This window comes from Ochotona princeps, chromosome 1, assembly GCF_030435755.1.
Source record: "Ochotona princeps isolate mOchPri1 chromosome 1, mOchPri1.hap1, whole genome shotgun sequence".
Taxonomy (NCBI): domain Eukaryota; kingdom Metazoa; phylum Chordata; class Mammalia; order Lagomorpha; family Ochotonidae; genus Ochotona; species Ochotona princeps.
The window spans coordinates 33,846,880-33,861,990 of NC_080832.1; the positions used below are offsets into that span (position 1 = coordinate 33,846,880).

A 15,111-nucleotide genomic window follows, 5' to 3' on the forward strand; every position below is an offset into this window, starting at 1 on the left:
AAAGCTCTATTTCTCGTTTCCTCTTTTGAACTCCTTTTCAAGAAAACAAAGTTTAGGGGGAAAAAAGGATCAATTAACCTCAGTACAAATCAAGGCACAAGCCACCAGCCCTTAGCCTTGTTGGATTTGAGGCTGTTTTTCTCCCTGTAGGCTGTGTGTCTGCCTTGTTCAGTGGTCCGTGCAGAACACCTGACGTGTGCCAGGCTCATGGTACAACAGGGCTGCAAAGGTGATTAAGGTCTATGCCCTCTTTTCAGGTTTCATAGTCCCAAATCAGCACCCATCAACCTAGATTCCCCCCTGCTTGTTGGGGATGGGGTCAGCAGAGTAGCACAGAATGGTGACTTTATTTAGGACGTAGAAAATCTGCATTTGCTTTTGTAGAATGTCACTGGTTGTGTATCTTTTTTCTTACCTTGCCATAAAATTTAGGGGGAAAAGAGATAGCGATGAGTTGTTCAAATTGTTTTAAAAGCTGTCTGAATCAACCTGGTACTAGTACCAAATACTTGGTGAGTAGTGAGCCTCACTATAATCTTACAAGGTGGTTCTGTTGACCTGCTCGTTTTCCTTATGCAGAAGCTGAGGTACAGGAAGTGTTTGTATTGGCCAACGTGATGTACTGAGTGGATGATGGAGACCTGATTTGCCCCCTACAGTTTGTTTCCATACTCTTAACCCCAATGCACTGCTCCCTGCAGACCACTCACAACAGCGATGAAAATTCACCTAAGATTCCAAAGATAAAGGATTCAGCAGGACATGCTTGGCAAATAAATTGAGACAATCAAGGGTGAACCCAAAAGATACAATCTAGATAAGATTTTTATCTGATTATTACAGAATGACCATTATTTGTATTAAGCACAATGTTCTGTTAAACACAATGGAGCCAAAAGTTGCGCCTAATATTCTAGAGAAATTCCTAGTTTTTACTCCATAGGGTGTTTTCTTATGGTTTAATATGAATAGAGGTTGACTTGGTAGTTAGATAATACTTGAGAAAACTGAAAAACATGCAATGTGCTACTTTCTGGCCTGTGACCTTGGGAAGTATCTGCATGCTTTATTTCAGCAGTAATAGAAGGAGCAGTAGCAAGCATATCAGAGTGCTTGAGGAACATCTAGAAGTATAAGCACATCACAGACTTTTGCTCTTTTTCTTCCTCTCTTTTCCTTCCTTTGCCCCCCTCCACCTGTTTTATAAATAGAAAGGTTAAACAATTGCTAGAAGTCATGGAGGTAATAAGTAGCTAGATGACTGAGAATTCATGTCGGTCTCTACACAGTTCCAGTACTCCATGCACCGCAGCCTTTCTGTGCCCGAGTGACTTGGTACATCATGTGTAAAAAAATGGGGGGGTGGCACATTCTGAGCACATGCTCATGGATCCATTCCTTTTTCCCTTCCTTCTCTTGATCTTTGTGTCATGACGTCTTCCTCCTCCCTTCCCACCGCTCTTCCCTCCTGTTTGTGCCCGACTTCCCTTTTGAGTATAAGGTTCATTCATTGTAAGTCATTTGTACCTTTGGATTCAGTGTTTGTTCTCTGAATTAGGCCATCAGTGCTTTGGGTGCATGGTCACATTCCGTTGTCAACCAGACTTAACATGTAGCCGGTTGAGCTCTCCACAGCTTTGGGGGTGTTGTAGCAGGATCACTCTCCATTCTGACTTATTTCTAATGCAGCTTTTCTTCTTGCATTAAGAAGTTAGATACTGTAAACTTCTACTCTGCTAATGGCATTTATTTTAGAATTACAGATTGCCAAAGGACAAAACGGGGACCACAAGAATTGGCGACCTTGCACCCCAAGATATGAAGAAAGTTTGCTCTATAGCACTAATTGAACTGACAGCCCTGTATGATGTACTGGGGGTTGAACTGAAACAAGAAAAAGCTGTGAAAATGAAAACTAAAGGTAATTCAAAATGAAAAAGCGTTTTCACTTCTAAAATAATACGGGTATAGATGGTTTCCTAGTGATAGTCTTGAAGGTCCAGGGGAGCACTTACAAAATTAAATACAAATTGGAATTATTTTACATTCAGATTCTAAATCAATGCCTTCATAAATTGTATACATTTTATGAAAATACACAGTGTCCTAGATTACAGAAAATAAGATGGCCAAATAATCTAATTCACACAGAAGAAAATCTGAATCTAGTAGAATTTAGTCTTGTTCCCTCTCCTTTGAAAACAACCTGCAGTCATTCCTTGGTACACTTGCAGAATTGGTTCTAGAACATTAGCTCTCCCACAGTCCTTATAGATAATGAAATCCTTACATTATCAAGTACAATATACAAAATGGTCTAAAATAAACACATATTCCCATGTGCTTTAAATTATCTCTCAATATTTAGCATTTCTAATACAGTACAAAAGTGCAGTGCAAATACTATATACGTAGTTGTTATACTAGATTATTTAAACAGTCAAAAGAAAAAAAGCAGTCCTTGTATGTTCAGTAAAGATGTAATTTTCTCCCTATTTTTGATCTGTGGCTAGCTGAATCTGCCAGTGTTGGAACCCATGCCATGGATACACAGGGCTGACTGTATTTTAAAAGATGCATTTCATATATATATATATATATATATATATATATATATATATATATATATATATATATTTCCAAAATCAATTCTTTAAAAAAAAATAGCTCTAGCGTGTTTGACTCTGAATGATCACTTGGCTTCCATGGTAGATGAGAAATACATAGGAATAGTTTCCATTCTGTGCCTTTTTTCATTTACATTCTATTTTGAACTGTTTTGCAAGAACATTCTTTCCCCTAGAAAATAATGTCATTGTGACACACAATGTCAAGATTATATTCATCTTGAGAATGTGTAATTTTTCTTTTGCAAGCAGTTTGTTTTACATCAGCAGAATTCAGTTTTTATAACATGATAGAAGACAAACACCTTTTCAGTTTTTGTTCAAGATTTTACTGGTTTGGAAACCCCGATGATTGTCTGTTGGCAAAGATGGACTCTTTCAGAATCTCTGTCCTCTTGTTTCATCTTAAAGGAAACTCCTAAAGAGATACCCAAGCACGAGGATTACTGAGTTGCTATGGTAACATCAGTGAAGACCAGTATTCACCTGATGTTAAGTTTTAGAGGCAGTTTCTCTGCAGGGCTGAGGTGTGCTGCTGCTCATGGCGTCTTGTCTTGCTACCCCTCATTCTGTGCTGGTATTTGCCCCTAAAGGCTGGTGGGTAAATTCCCAAGTTAAATTCTTTCTGGTTTTCCATAAATGTAATATGGGGAATGAAATGTCACATTGTCTCAGAAGCTTATCCCTAAGCCTTCACAAATAGGAGGACATATAATTTAAATGGCCGTGACTCAGTGCTCAAGATTTTTAAGTGACTTACAACAATGTTTTTAAATTGCATCATGGAGACATTTTGGCTTGTTCTTAAGTTGATCACTGTTAACAGGACAGAGGCTTTTTTCAAAGCTGCTTGTGTCATCCAAGATATTTCTCATAAACACTACACTATTGGCATTTCTGAGGTTACGTTTCTGAATCCTCGAACTACCAAATTATTTAGCAGAGTGCGGACAGTATTGAATTCAGTGTCATTGTCCAGTGTTCCTCACACCACAAGGTAATCCCTTTGCTGTGTTCATGGATGATTATTTCCCCAGATGACTGTGTCCTAAGGAAGTACCCATCACTTCTGTGCTATTTATCCACACTGTGTTAGGGCTGGAGTGCACATGCTACATGGAGGCTGTACTCACACTGGACTCAAGTTACAGGATGATGTTGCAGAGAAATTGTGAACATTACCTATCATTTTTCTCTGGAGCTGTTGTCAAACATCTAGATCTGTAATTTTTAAAATGTGAAGTGTCTACTGCATTTTGCAGGAACAGTTTGTAGAACAATATACTATGAACTGATTTCTGAAAAACCCAATATTGACATCTTTGTATATTGTCGAATATTGAATGTGAATTTAGTGGGGAAAAGATGAGTGATACCGCTTTTTCTACAACAGGTTCAATTTGTGTTAGAAAATTATTTGGGGACCCAGCTCAGTAGCCCAGTGGCTAAAGTCCTCGCTTTGAACACTTTGGGATCCCATATGGGCGCCGGTTCTAATCCCAGTGGCCCTGCTTCCCATCCAGCTCCCTGTTGGTAGCCTGGGAAAGCAGACAAGGATAGCCCAAAGCCTTGTGACCTTATACCCACATGGAAGACCCAGAGGAGGCTCTGGGCTCCTAGCTTCGGATTGGCTCAGCTCCAGCCATTGCAGTCACTTGTGGACTGAGTCACTGGATGGAAGATCTTCCTCTTTGTGTCTCTCCTGCTCTCTGTATATCTGACATTGTAATAAAAATAAATCTTTAAAAAAATATTTGGGTATTTTGTACATTTACCCAACTTTCTATTTCTCTTATGAAACAGTTAGCATTTTTTTATAGTTATCTTTCCTTGCTAGATCTTTCTAAGGCATAGCCAGAATGTTTGTTTGGCCTAAGTGTATCTATTGCTTAGATGGTGGCATCCACCAAGTAGTTACTTGAGGACCTATGCGTCTGACGATGCCAAGCTAATGCTTTAGCACTTTGGTATGAATGTTTTATAGATATTTTATTGACCAAAGTGAAGAATTTTGTTTTCTTGTTTCAGATTCTGGTATTTTTGGTGTTCCATTGATGATGTTGTTAGAGCAAGATCAGAGGAGAGTACCGGGAACTCGAATACCCTTGATCTTTCAGAAAGTAAGTTGGCTTGAACTGATCGGTGTGAAGAGAACGCACTTGAACTAATAGTGATTTTTTTGAGATTGTACAATTATAATAGAGTTTTCCAATGGGTATGCTCTTGTATTTTTGTAGTGTGATTTTCTATTCATGAAGCAAATTTGTTTCCAGTGCTCATGATTTTTATTTCAGGGTGGTGCTTTCTGTGTTATTACTCTAGCTGTGATTACCTGGCATCATTTTTCTGTCTCATATCAGCTGGCTTTGTATAATTGAGATTTCAATTCTATAATACATAGGGAGTGGGAACTGCTTATGAATTTCTGGGGAATTGAATGTTCATGAATATTTCATGCCTGTGTGTGTTTCCCAGGCTTTCCTATTTACAGCGAGAATGTCCAATTTAATTTACCAGTGCCTACTCTAGAGTAGGCAAAGAAACTGTAACGTAGAATTAAAAGATGATTGCTAAACTATCAAGTCACTTGTGCAGTCAACACTCAGTTATTCATAAAGGGATTATCTGCAGTAATAAAAAATTTCAGGCCAACCTCTGAGCCATTGGTGGTAGGAAACCCAGATTACATTCGATAAAAACTAGAGAGAGCGTAGTGAGGAAGCAGTCACGTCAGTTGTAGACCACCCAAGTTATAGAATTGTTTCAACCTCCCAGGCACATCCCAATGTCTGCAATGCCTAGGCATAGTGGAAATTGATTTGCAGTTGACTGACTCAGCAAAGACATCTAAAGCTAAGTGTAGTCTGCTTCGTGCTGTTTCTTTTATCCCAACCAGCATCCACCTGTCTTGCCTCCCTAGCTTTCCTCATGCTCACCATTATGTACCAACCCTATTTCTCCTGAAGAAACTTTGTTCTGTGCAGTCTCACATTTAAAAAAATATTATTGTCACAGCTGGGATGGGCATTATAACTAAATGGCTGCAAGCTGAAGCCTGGCCATGCCGACACACACAGTTCACCTTTATGCCAGGAAAGTTCAGTTGGCTTCAGTTTCTGTGACTTCCTTAGCCTGGAAGAGATTATGTCTGATCCCTCGAGAATAATCTCCCTTGTCGTTTTTCCTTGAAATCATTGTTGAGTTCTTTGAAATATTAGGTTGCCCTCAGTATTCTGGTCACTGTGGCCATCCACTAGTGAGGACTATCTGATGACATCCTTAAGATCGAATTAACATAGAACTGACTCTAGATGATGCTTCTCTGTTGCGTCCGTTCTGAGTTAGATGCAAACCATCACAGCAGTGTGTCATGCAAGACTCTTAAAAAATTATTAGCTGACAATTCAATTAGATCTTCCCTCAATTTTATAAAAAGGAATGGGTTAGAAAGTACTGTTGCACAACACATGGGGAGTGTGACCTGCAGTATCATTAGTAGGTTTGCAGGATTGTTCTTTTAATTTTTTAGGAAGAATATCCAAGGAGCAGAGCTTCTCTATATCGATGGATGGGGTGGGTTTTTGTTTCTTCTCAGAGGCACGTTGTTCCAATCATATTCTCAGTAGGGATTAGGAAGTAAAAATATTGTTAAATTTAATTCATGGGAAAAAAATCTGATTTATAATCTCATTAGCAAATCCAATGTTCTCATTGTCAGACTAATCATCCAAATCAGACATACTTTGTTTCAGAAAGTCTGACTTCATTTTCATTTCATTTTTCAGCTCTTGTGTTTGATATGTGCTTTGAGAAATGCTATTAAAATTACAAAGTTACAGAATATGAGATGAGTTCATACAGCATAGTTAAGATAGTCAATGTAGTTACTTTCTATTTTTATTTCAAGACTTAGAAATAATAGGAATGCTGTTAAGTCTTATGTACATTTTAATCACGTAAACAAAGCATGTTATATTAAAATGTTCTTTTCACATTGAGAAAGGTGAGAGAATATTTGACCTTCCTTCCCATCTTTCCAAATAACTATGTTGGGTTCTGGCATTCAGCTTCAGAGAATGATAATAATAATTAATAATAATAATAATAATAATAAAGACCCAGATGAAAAATGTCCAGAAATTACTGTCATTTGGCAATGTAAAAGTCAAAATTGTTCTATACTTAATGAAAGCGAAAGGCATATATTATTGAAAATTACTTTATTCCAATATCTCACATTTTATTTTTGGTTAACAGAACATAGAAATATTTAAAATTTTAAAGGTGATATAAAGTGAAAATTGGCTGTACATAGTCTGCTTACAAATTTAACTTTACATGCTTTACCGCATAATGTCAATTTGAACTATACTAATTCGTGTTAAAGTATGGCTGTAGATTTTTTTTTTTCTGGTTGCTTCCTTTTTCAGCTAATAATAAAACCTTTGGGAAAAGAGGAGTGTGGTCTTGGTTTAAATCAGGGCTCTTCCCCTTAGTGCTTCGCTTGACTATAATCTAATTCCGGGTTAGAGTATGGAAGATCATAGGACAAAACCTGCCATCTTTTCCAAGTGTCTACATGTTGCACCTTGTCTAAATTTAGAATATTTAGGCAAAGGCCAGAAGACTTCATCTGTGATGCCGTGCTTTCTTCTCTTAGACTTTTTTATGAAGAGAGGAAAAATTCAGCTCCATGTAGTTTATAGAGCTTTGGTAAATCGTTAAAGGAGGCTTCCTTGGGAAAAAAATAATTATAAACTCTTCTTTTGGCACTCTAGGTTTTATGCCGTAGGGTGTGCAGAGTATGGTAATAAATTTGTGCATGATTGAAGAATAAATAGCTCTGCTTTTCTAAAGTAGGAGAAAGCTGCTGGGACAGGGTGGTGGGTGATAAGGAGGGAAAGCTGGAAAATGCTAGTAAATGACCTATCTTTAAGATGAGGACATGAAATTGATTTCCTTGAAATAGTGGATTACCCCCAGTTAAGGGTTTGTGTGCTGCCCAGGGAATAGCATATTCCAGTTGGAAGATCATTCTGCCAAGAACCAATTTTATCTTTGTTTCAGTTTGTCTTGGTAATTCTTCAATTTGCCTTGGAGTGTGGATGAGTTTGGCAGATGAGTTTGGTTCTAGAGATTGACAAATCTGTATGAATTCATTGGGTATCAATATAATGTGGAGACCCTGTACAAGAATAATTTGGTTAACCACTAAGGGCTTAAAAATGAATATTTGCTACTGAATATTTTTTTCTTTGAGTCAAATGTAATTTTTTGGAGAAAAACTCTAGAAATTAGATTCTACAGGCTTAAAAATAGAATTTCATAGGATTCTTTTGATTTCAAATTGATGTCACAGAAAAAGCAGAAGGAATGGATGTCCTCTGTGGTTTTTCAACCAGGAACATTTCACCTATGGTAGGAGTTCCATAGCTGTGGTATGAAATTACACAGTTTTGTCACAAGTAGAGTAAGATCCAACTTTTCAAAACTAGAACCGGAACATGTGATGCATGCTTTTGAAGGATATTGATCGTTCATTCATTTGAAACTTCATAAATCCGTTTCTCTGTCCCTGTAATAGGTTTTCATTTATTTCAATGTGAAATAGATACGAAATTTGGAATTGTATTTGTTATAAATATCAAAGTCAGAGCATTTTTCTTCTTACATACAGCTGATTTCTCGAATTGAAGATGGAGGCTTGGAAACAGAAGGCCTCTTGCGAGTCCCTGGAGCTGCCATCCGAATCAAGGTAACCTCTTAGTTCTTTAATGTCAGATTTTATGGTTTAATTATACTTTTGCATTTTAAAATCCAGCTTTATCTTTCCCACCCCTTTGTCCTCTTATAGAAAGTCGATAAATAAAATTAGAATTGGCACTGTAGTGTAGCATGCTAATCCTCTACCTGCAAGCACTGCCATCCCATATGGATGCTGGTTAGTGTCCTGGCTGCTCCACTTCCCAACCCAGCTTCTTGGTTATGGCCTGGGAAAGAAGTGGAAGTTGGCCAAAGTCCTTAGGCCCCTGTACTTGGGTAGAAGAGCGAATGGAAGCTGCTGGTTCCTTGCCTTGGATCAGCTCAGCTCTGGTTGTTACAGCTATTTGGGGAGTAAGCCAGCAGATGAAAGACCTCTCTGTAAAACCTGCCTTTCAAATAAAAATAAATAAATCCTTTTTTAAAAGTAAAATCCATCAACATTGAATTGATATTTAGATCTTCTATATTGTCTTTTGTTGATTTGTAGATTTCGATTTTTCAAAACCACTCTTTTCTGTGATAAAGAAAACATGATGAGTTAAAATATGTATTAGGGATTCATGATAGATAGAGCTAGACGAGTAATTGTAATTTGGTGTTGTGTAGAAAGGTAAACATTAGACTCTTGGAAGGGAACAGAAGAGGCACTTTGGCCTGAGTCCCCATGTGGTATTTTTCTTCAGTGACCTAGTGGATACATGATTCGGCAACCACGTTCATGGTGTGTATGGTCCTTTGTCTTAGTGCATCCAGGGAGGGCATTGAAACAGGTGAGGAGATTCAGACTTCCTAGGCTGAACGCTCCCTTTCCACTTTTCTCCTCCTTTTCCTTCTGAGTGGCATTTCCTTACCACTCTGCACGAATATTTTGCATAGCACTGCATCCTTGTGCTTTAATCCTACCCAAATCCAACCTATAATATCTTGGAATTCAAAAACAGGGTCGAAGGAAGAGATCTTTTCTGTTTCATCCAGAGGAAATATTCAGAGCTGGGTCAGGATGAAATGATTATTCCTAGATAGGAGGCAGATGTTCCATGAGTGCCAGGCTTTGGTGCTGCTCAGAGCCAAGTGGCACCTTTTGCATCAGCAGCTTATTGAAAAGTTTCTTCAATTGAGACAGCTAGTTCCAGCCCACTTGGCTCTTTCTCCTAAGTGATCTCATTTTAATAGGATTCAAGTAATCTGATACTCTCTGTTCACAAACTTCAGCTTGTGTCCCCGTGTTGGGTATCTGGTACTGAGAGCTCCCTGAGACTGTTTTGATGTGTTTGTAAGTTGGCAAACTTCTACTGACTTAGCCGATGGCAGGTTCAGCACTAGTCAGGGACAATGTGTAGGATCCTAGGATAAGCCCTGCTGAGCAACCTATCTCCTACCAGGAAATAGTCCTTTAGAAAAAGACAAGGTGACTTCATGTTACCCGGACCTGCCGGATGACAGCTTCTCCTCCAGCCTGGATGCCGGGTGCTCAGGATCTCGCGGAGTGTCATGGCCAACTCCACAGGGGTTAAAAGCAGGTTAATCATGGTGCAGAATAGTGAATTTTACTTTGTGACCTGCAAGCTGTCAGAAAGACAAGTTCAACTGAATGTAATTTTTAAGAAGCCTAATTAAACAGATTCAGCTGGCTCAACTCGTAGGCACAGTCTGGTGTGGTGCACCAAATTATACAGCAGCTGGTCCATTATAAATAATTTAAGGATAACATGCAAAAATTTGGCTATTTCTTTTTCCCTGCCTCATCAAATTTCCTTGTATTCTTCTCTCTCCTTATTTCTCTCCTTTCCTGTTCTCCCCTCCTGTCTTCATCTCTCTCTCTCTCTCTCACATTCTTCCCTTTCTCTCCCTGTTTCTCTCCACCTTCTCCACTTCATCTTTTCCTCTTATTTTTCTCTGTCTCCTCTTCCCTCCTTTTATCCCTTCTATCTCCCCACAGCTTCCTTCTTTCTCTTCATCTTCCTGCCTCATATTCCTTCATATATTTCATCAATTACAGAAGACGCTGGAGTGCAGGATTGGGCCACTGCGGTCCTGTTGTGATAAATTCACCTTACCCGCAAAACCAAAAACATCCTTTAGCAGAATGGTTTCAGATAATAGAAGGAAGCGACACAAACTTGAAAAGATTTCTAACATGATAGGATTTATGTCGCAGTGAAGTAGCACTTAGAAAACAGTAATTACAAAACAAAATTGATTTATTAGTAACATTTTGTTCGGCAAATGTCATAAGGCCATTGGGGTAAAGGCACTCGGTATTTCTGATTCTTCGTGGACACAAACTGTTTCTGCAGCTGGAAGCTGGGAAGGCTAGGTGCTACAGACAGTGATGTGGATGCGTTTTCATGGCTCATTGGTGATAGAATTTCATTTTCCATTTCCCAGAGGAAACTAATCATTGGTAGTCTTCTCCAGTAGACTCACAGCTGCTTTATGTATTTTGTTATGTATGAACCTTCTAAATCATTTGAAACATTGCTTCTTTTTTTGTAAGCTTTTATTATTCATTTGAATCACATGGTGATTGAGACAAAGCAATCACACATCTGCTGGTTCACCACCAGCGCCCCCACAACATGTCTGTAAGCGGCAGGATTGGGCCAGGATGAATTCAGGAAGCAGGGACTCTGCTTAGCTCCCCTGTGAATGTGGTGGGAAGCCAGCTCCTTGGGCCGTCATTTGCTGCCTTCTAGGCAAATTAGCAGGCAGCTGCATTAGAAGCACTGGCTCCCTAACACTGCAGTGTGGGATGTAAACTCCCAGGTTGCAACCCGCTGTGCACAATGCCGCAACAGGATTGTTTTGGGTGGCGTTCTTACTCATGGAGACCCGATTGCCTACCTGAAACCCCAGATAGAAAGGGTTACTATAAAAGTTTGTTTCATGATTCCTGTACCACCTAAGATTTGTTGAGTATCCAGAAAAAGGTATACGTTTAAAAAATCTTACGATGTTAGGTATATTTCTTTGGTAAAATCCAGTCATGGTTGGTAGGGGTTATTTTTCTTAGTAACAGCAAATGGTAAATGTTGGTATTTTGCTGTGTTTTCTATAGAGGAGAATTCTTGTGAAGTGAAAATCTGATCTCACTCTGAAGGAAAATTCACTGATTTTTCTTTTTTTCTTGTTTTCCTTTTGCCTTTCAGAATCTTTGCCAAGAACTGGAAGCAAAGTTTTATGAAGGGACTTTTAATTGGGAAAGTGTCAAACAGCATGATGCAGCCAGCTTGCTGAAGCTCTTTATCCGGGAGCTGCCCCAGCCACTGCTCAGTGTAGAGTACCTCAAAGCTTTCCAGGCTGTTCAGTGTAAGTGGCACCCTTTGAAGCAGCCCTGGTGCCGATGCCATCCACACAAATTGTAATGGCACTTGTCCTCCCCAAGGAGTAGAACCAATATTTGGATGGCCATATGGACTCACTGATGTTCATGAGTGCTCACCACCACGCCTTGTTTCTGGTGTCTCATAAATTTACATCTCTGAGTAAACAGATAACAGAATGTTCTCTTTGGGTCTAGATTAATTGCCCAGTGTTTAAGCAGCACAATGTGTTTTAGAGTGAAAGCCTGGAGATTTCACACTTCTCTTACAATAGAGTGACTCATGGAAGAGCCCTGCCACATGTTCCATGCCAAGCTTCACAAGCAACACTTAGGAGAGGCTGTGGATCAACAGTTATCATAAAAACAAGGGACACGCTGGAGTCTGTGAGCATTGTGTAAAAATTAAATTCTGCAACTGTCACACCGAGACCTAGAACAAAGCTTTTTGCTGCTTTAGAGGTAGATCGGTGCAAATTTCCGACGTGCTGCCGCCTTGTTGTCCTAGGCGATTTCTAAGTTAATGTCTCCAATGGGTCTTGATTCCTGTTCCGGTCAACAGAAACCTGCTAAGGCTATGCACTGACATACTTGTCCCTTCTGCTCTTGGAACTCAGAAAGGAGGAGGCCGTCACCACATTCAAGTAACCATATCTTTAATTTCCAAACTGGGACACTTCTGAGAGTGAAGGAGAGGCACTATTAATAATGACTGTGAGCTATTGAGCCATGCTGACAGCCAGAACTGTTCCAGGTTATTAAAGCATGCAATATTGAGATAATTTCGTGAGTCATCTCTTATCATAACATTTCTTTGGAATTTCGCATAGTGATATGACTGAAATTATCTGCTGCTTAAATTACCTTTTTCTCAACAGATGTTTTTCTCTTGAAAGAGAGATCAAGATTACCTTCTGTTTAAAATATTTTTTTTAATTATTGAATAGGGTCACTTTGCATGTGTTTCCTTGATATGGATTAAGGAACCAACCTTATTGTTAGTAAAGAAATGCTGGAATGATTTTGGCACTCTATGAGTATTACTTAAATAGATTAATAGGGGTACACATCTCTTAGACTCCTTAATTATTGCTTGGCTTTGTAACTCATTCCACGAACATTTTTTGAAATCCTAACATGTTCCAAGCCCTGTAGTCCATATCGCCATTGGAATTAATGGATTGTTGGCATGACCTGTTCAGTCCCTATAAGGACGGTGCCCTGTTACTTTGTGGTGAAAGGTCTGATCTTCTGTGGCTTCCCATTGGTTAGCTATTTGTGACACAGAAGAGAAAATGATTTCCAAAGCTGTGTTGTGTGTCTATAAACATGAGGCTGTACGTCATGTGATCACAGTTGGAGCAGGCGTTCTGAGATTGGAGCAGCTGCTGCGGATTTGCACCAGACACACAACACGGCAGGCTGCTCACTCATCCTGTCTTCCGTTCCCAGGAATGTTGATGTGAAATTGCTTCTTTTCTTACAAAATCGGGGGGGGGGGGGCGGGGAGCGGGGCGAGGAGGGAGAGGAGGAGGAAGAGGAAAGGAAGACATTCAGTGAAAATGAGTTTAGGTTCATGTGCTCTGTTGTAGATCTGCCATCCAAGAAGCAGCAACTGCAGGCTTTGAATCTGCTGGTCATCCTCCTGCCTGACGCAAACAGGGACACGCTCAAGGTCAGCTGGCCTCATTTACGTGAACCATCCCTTAAAGCTGAACATGGTATTTCATGGTTTGTGGCAAAGCAATGTGATGTTCAGCTTGGAAGTGGTACTGAAATCTATAAAGAAAAGGACCACTTTTTTTTTTTTAAGATTTATTTATTTTATTACAAAGTCAGATAGACAGAGAGGAGGAGAGACAGAGAGGAAGATCTTTCATCCGATGATTCACTCCCCAAGTGAGCCACAACGGCCTGTGCGCGCCGATCCGATGCCGGGAACCAGGAACCTCTTCCGGGTCTCCCACACGGGTGCAGGGTCCCAAGGCTTTGGGCCGTCCTCGACTGCTTTCCCAGGCCACAAGCAGGGAGCTGGATGGGAAGTGGAGCTGCTGGGATTAGAACCGGCGCCATATGGGATCCCGGGGCGTTCAAGGTGAGGACTTTAGCCGCTAGGCCACGCTGCCGGGCCCGAAAAGGACCACTCTTAAGGGCCCATAATAATAAAAAATCTTGAACTGTTTGTTAATTGATGAAGTTGGGTGTGTTATCAATAAAATTGAGAGTATGGGGGTTACTTATTATTTTTCACTTTTCATTATAAAATTTCAGTTACCAAAAGCACATTATTGAAGTTGATTCATTAATCAAAATATGAATAGTTTTTAAAATTTCTTCTACATTTTCTAAATTTTATTTAATAGGTTTTTAGTGTGAGGTGAAAGTAAACAGTTACAGTGTAAGTCCTAAAGCTTACTATCTACAAACCACTGATGGCTAAAGGTGTCGCATTTTATACTTACAGATTATACATTCAAGATAAGTCATAATGCTGGTTTTAAATATTTGTTAGCTAAAAGATAGACCCACTAAAATTCTAGGTATTTCTTTAAGGGCTTGAGTTTCTCATTAGTAACCTTTTATTTTTGTTTTAGTATCTATGTGACCTCCTGCTTTTTATTATACATGTTATCAGAGACTTTTTAAACAGTGGATTAATTTTCAGACTTCCTTTCCCTAATAGAAAAGATAGAGTAGTCACAAAGGCTCATAAACTTTACTAAAAGACAAAAGAGAGCAGGTTACTATTTGGTTTAGAAACAGTGCTTGCCTTGGTGTTCCTTCACCTGAATATTTTTCCCCCATAAGGAGGGTGGGGCCTTTGCTGCTATACTGTCTACATTGTTTTGACTTTAAAACAGAAAGTTATGCTAAGAAAGAAACAGTGAATATGAGAACACTTTCCTATAATTCATTAAAACTGCGTGAACTACAGCTACAGGAGTGAGAGTTCTTTAACGTCCACAGGATGGCTCTTGATGGACTCAACCCCTCTTGAAAGGAGGATTACTGGAGTGAAACATTACATTCACCATCGGACAGGGGAGAGTTTGCAAAGAGCTAGTTCCTCTGCTAAGTTAGTTTTTTTTTTTTCTTTTTGATTCACCTGTTATGCTTTGGGAAACAATATGATTTTGTTTCAATTAATTTTTGAAAGGGAGCCAACCCCAGAGAGGACCACACTGAGCACATGTGTGATCAGGCCATGGCTGAGCGGCCCAGGACAAAGAGGGGATGATGTCCAGTGTGTCTTCTGCTAGACAGCCATGCCCTCATGGTCATGGGGCTTCAACTACCCAGAAAGCAGGAGGAATATCTTTTCTTCCTCATGTAAAGTTACCTGCTTGAATGAGCAGTGTGGTGTGGGAGTTGAAAAAAACATAGCTATGGTCACTTTAA

The 15,111-nt window shown here is 39.5% G+C and overlaps 1 protein-coding gene across 1 annotated transcript in view; it reads left to right on the top strand.

Moving 5' to 3' along the window:
• The window catches only part of ARHGAP18 (Rho GTPase activating protein 18), a 128,919-nt gene that overhangs the window by 92,102 nt on the left and 21,706 nt on the right, over positions 1 to 15,111 (top strand). Inside the window, exons 6-10 of the mRNA XM_058676463.1 lie at positions 1,756 to 1,921; positions 4,656 to 4,747; positions 8,305 to 8,382; positions 11,540 to 11,699; positions 13,305 to 13,387. Coding sequence (XP_058532446.1) covers positions 1,756 to 1,921; positions 4,656 to 4,747; positions 8,305 to 8,382; positions 11,540 to 11,699; positions 13,305 to 13,387 — 579 coding nt within the window. The remainder of the gene's footprint in view (positions 1 to 1,755; positions 1,922 to 4,655; positions 4,748 to 8,304; positions 8,383 to 11,539; positions 11,700 to 13,304; positions 13,388 to 15,111) is intronic.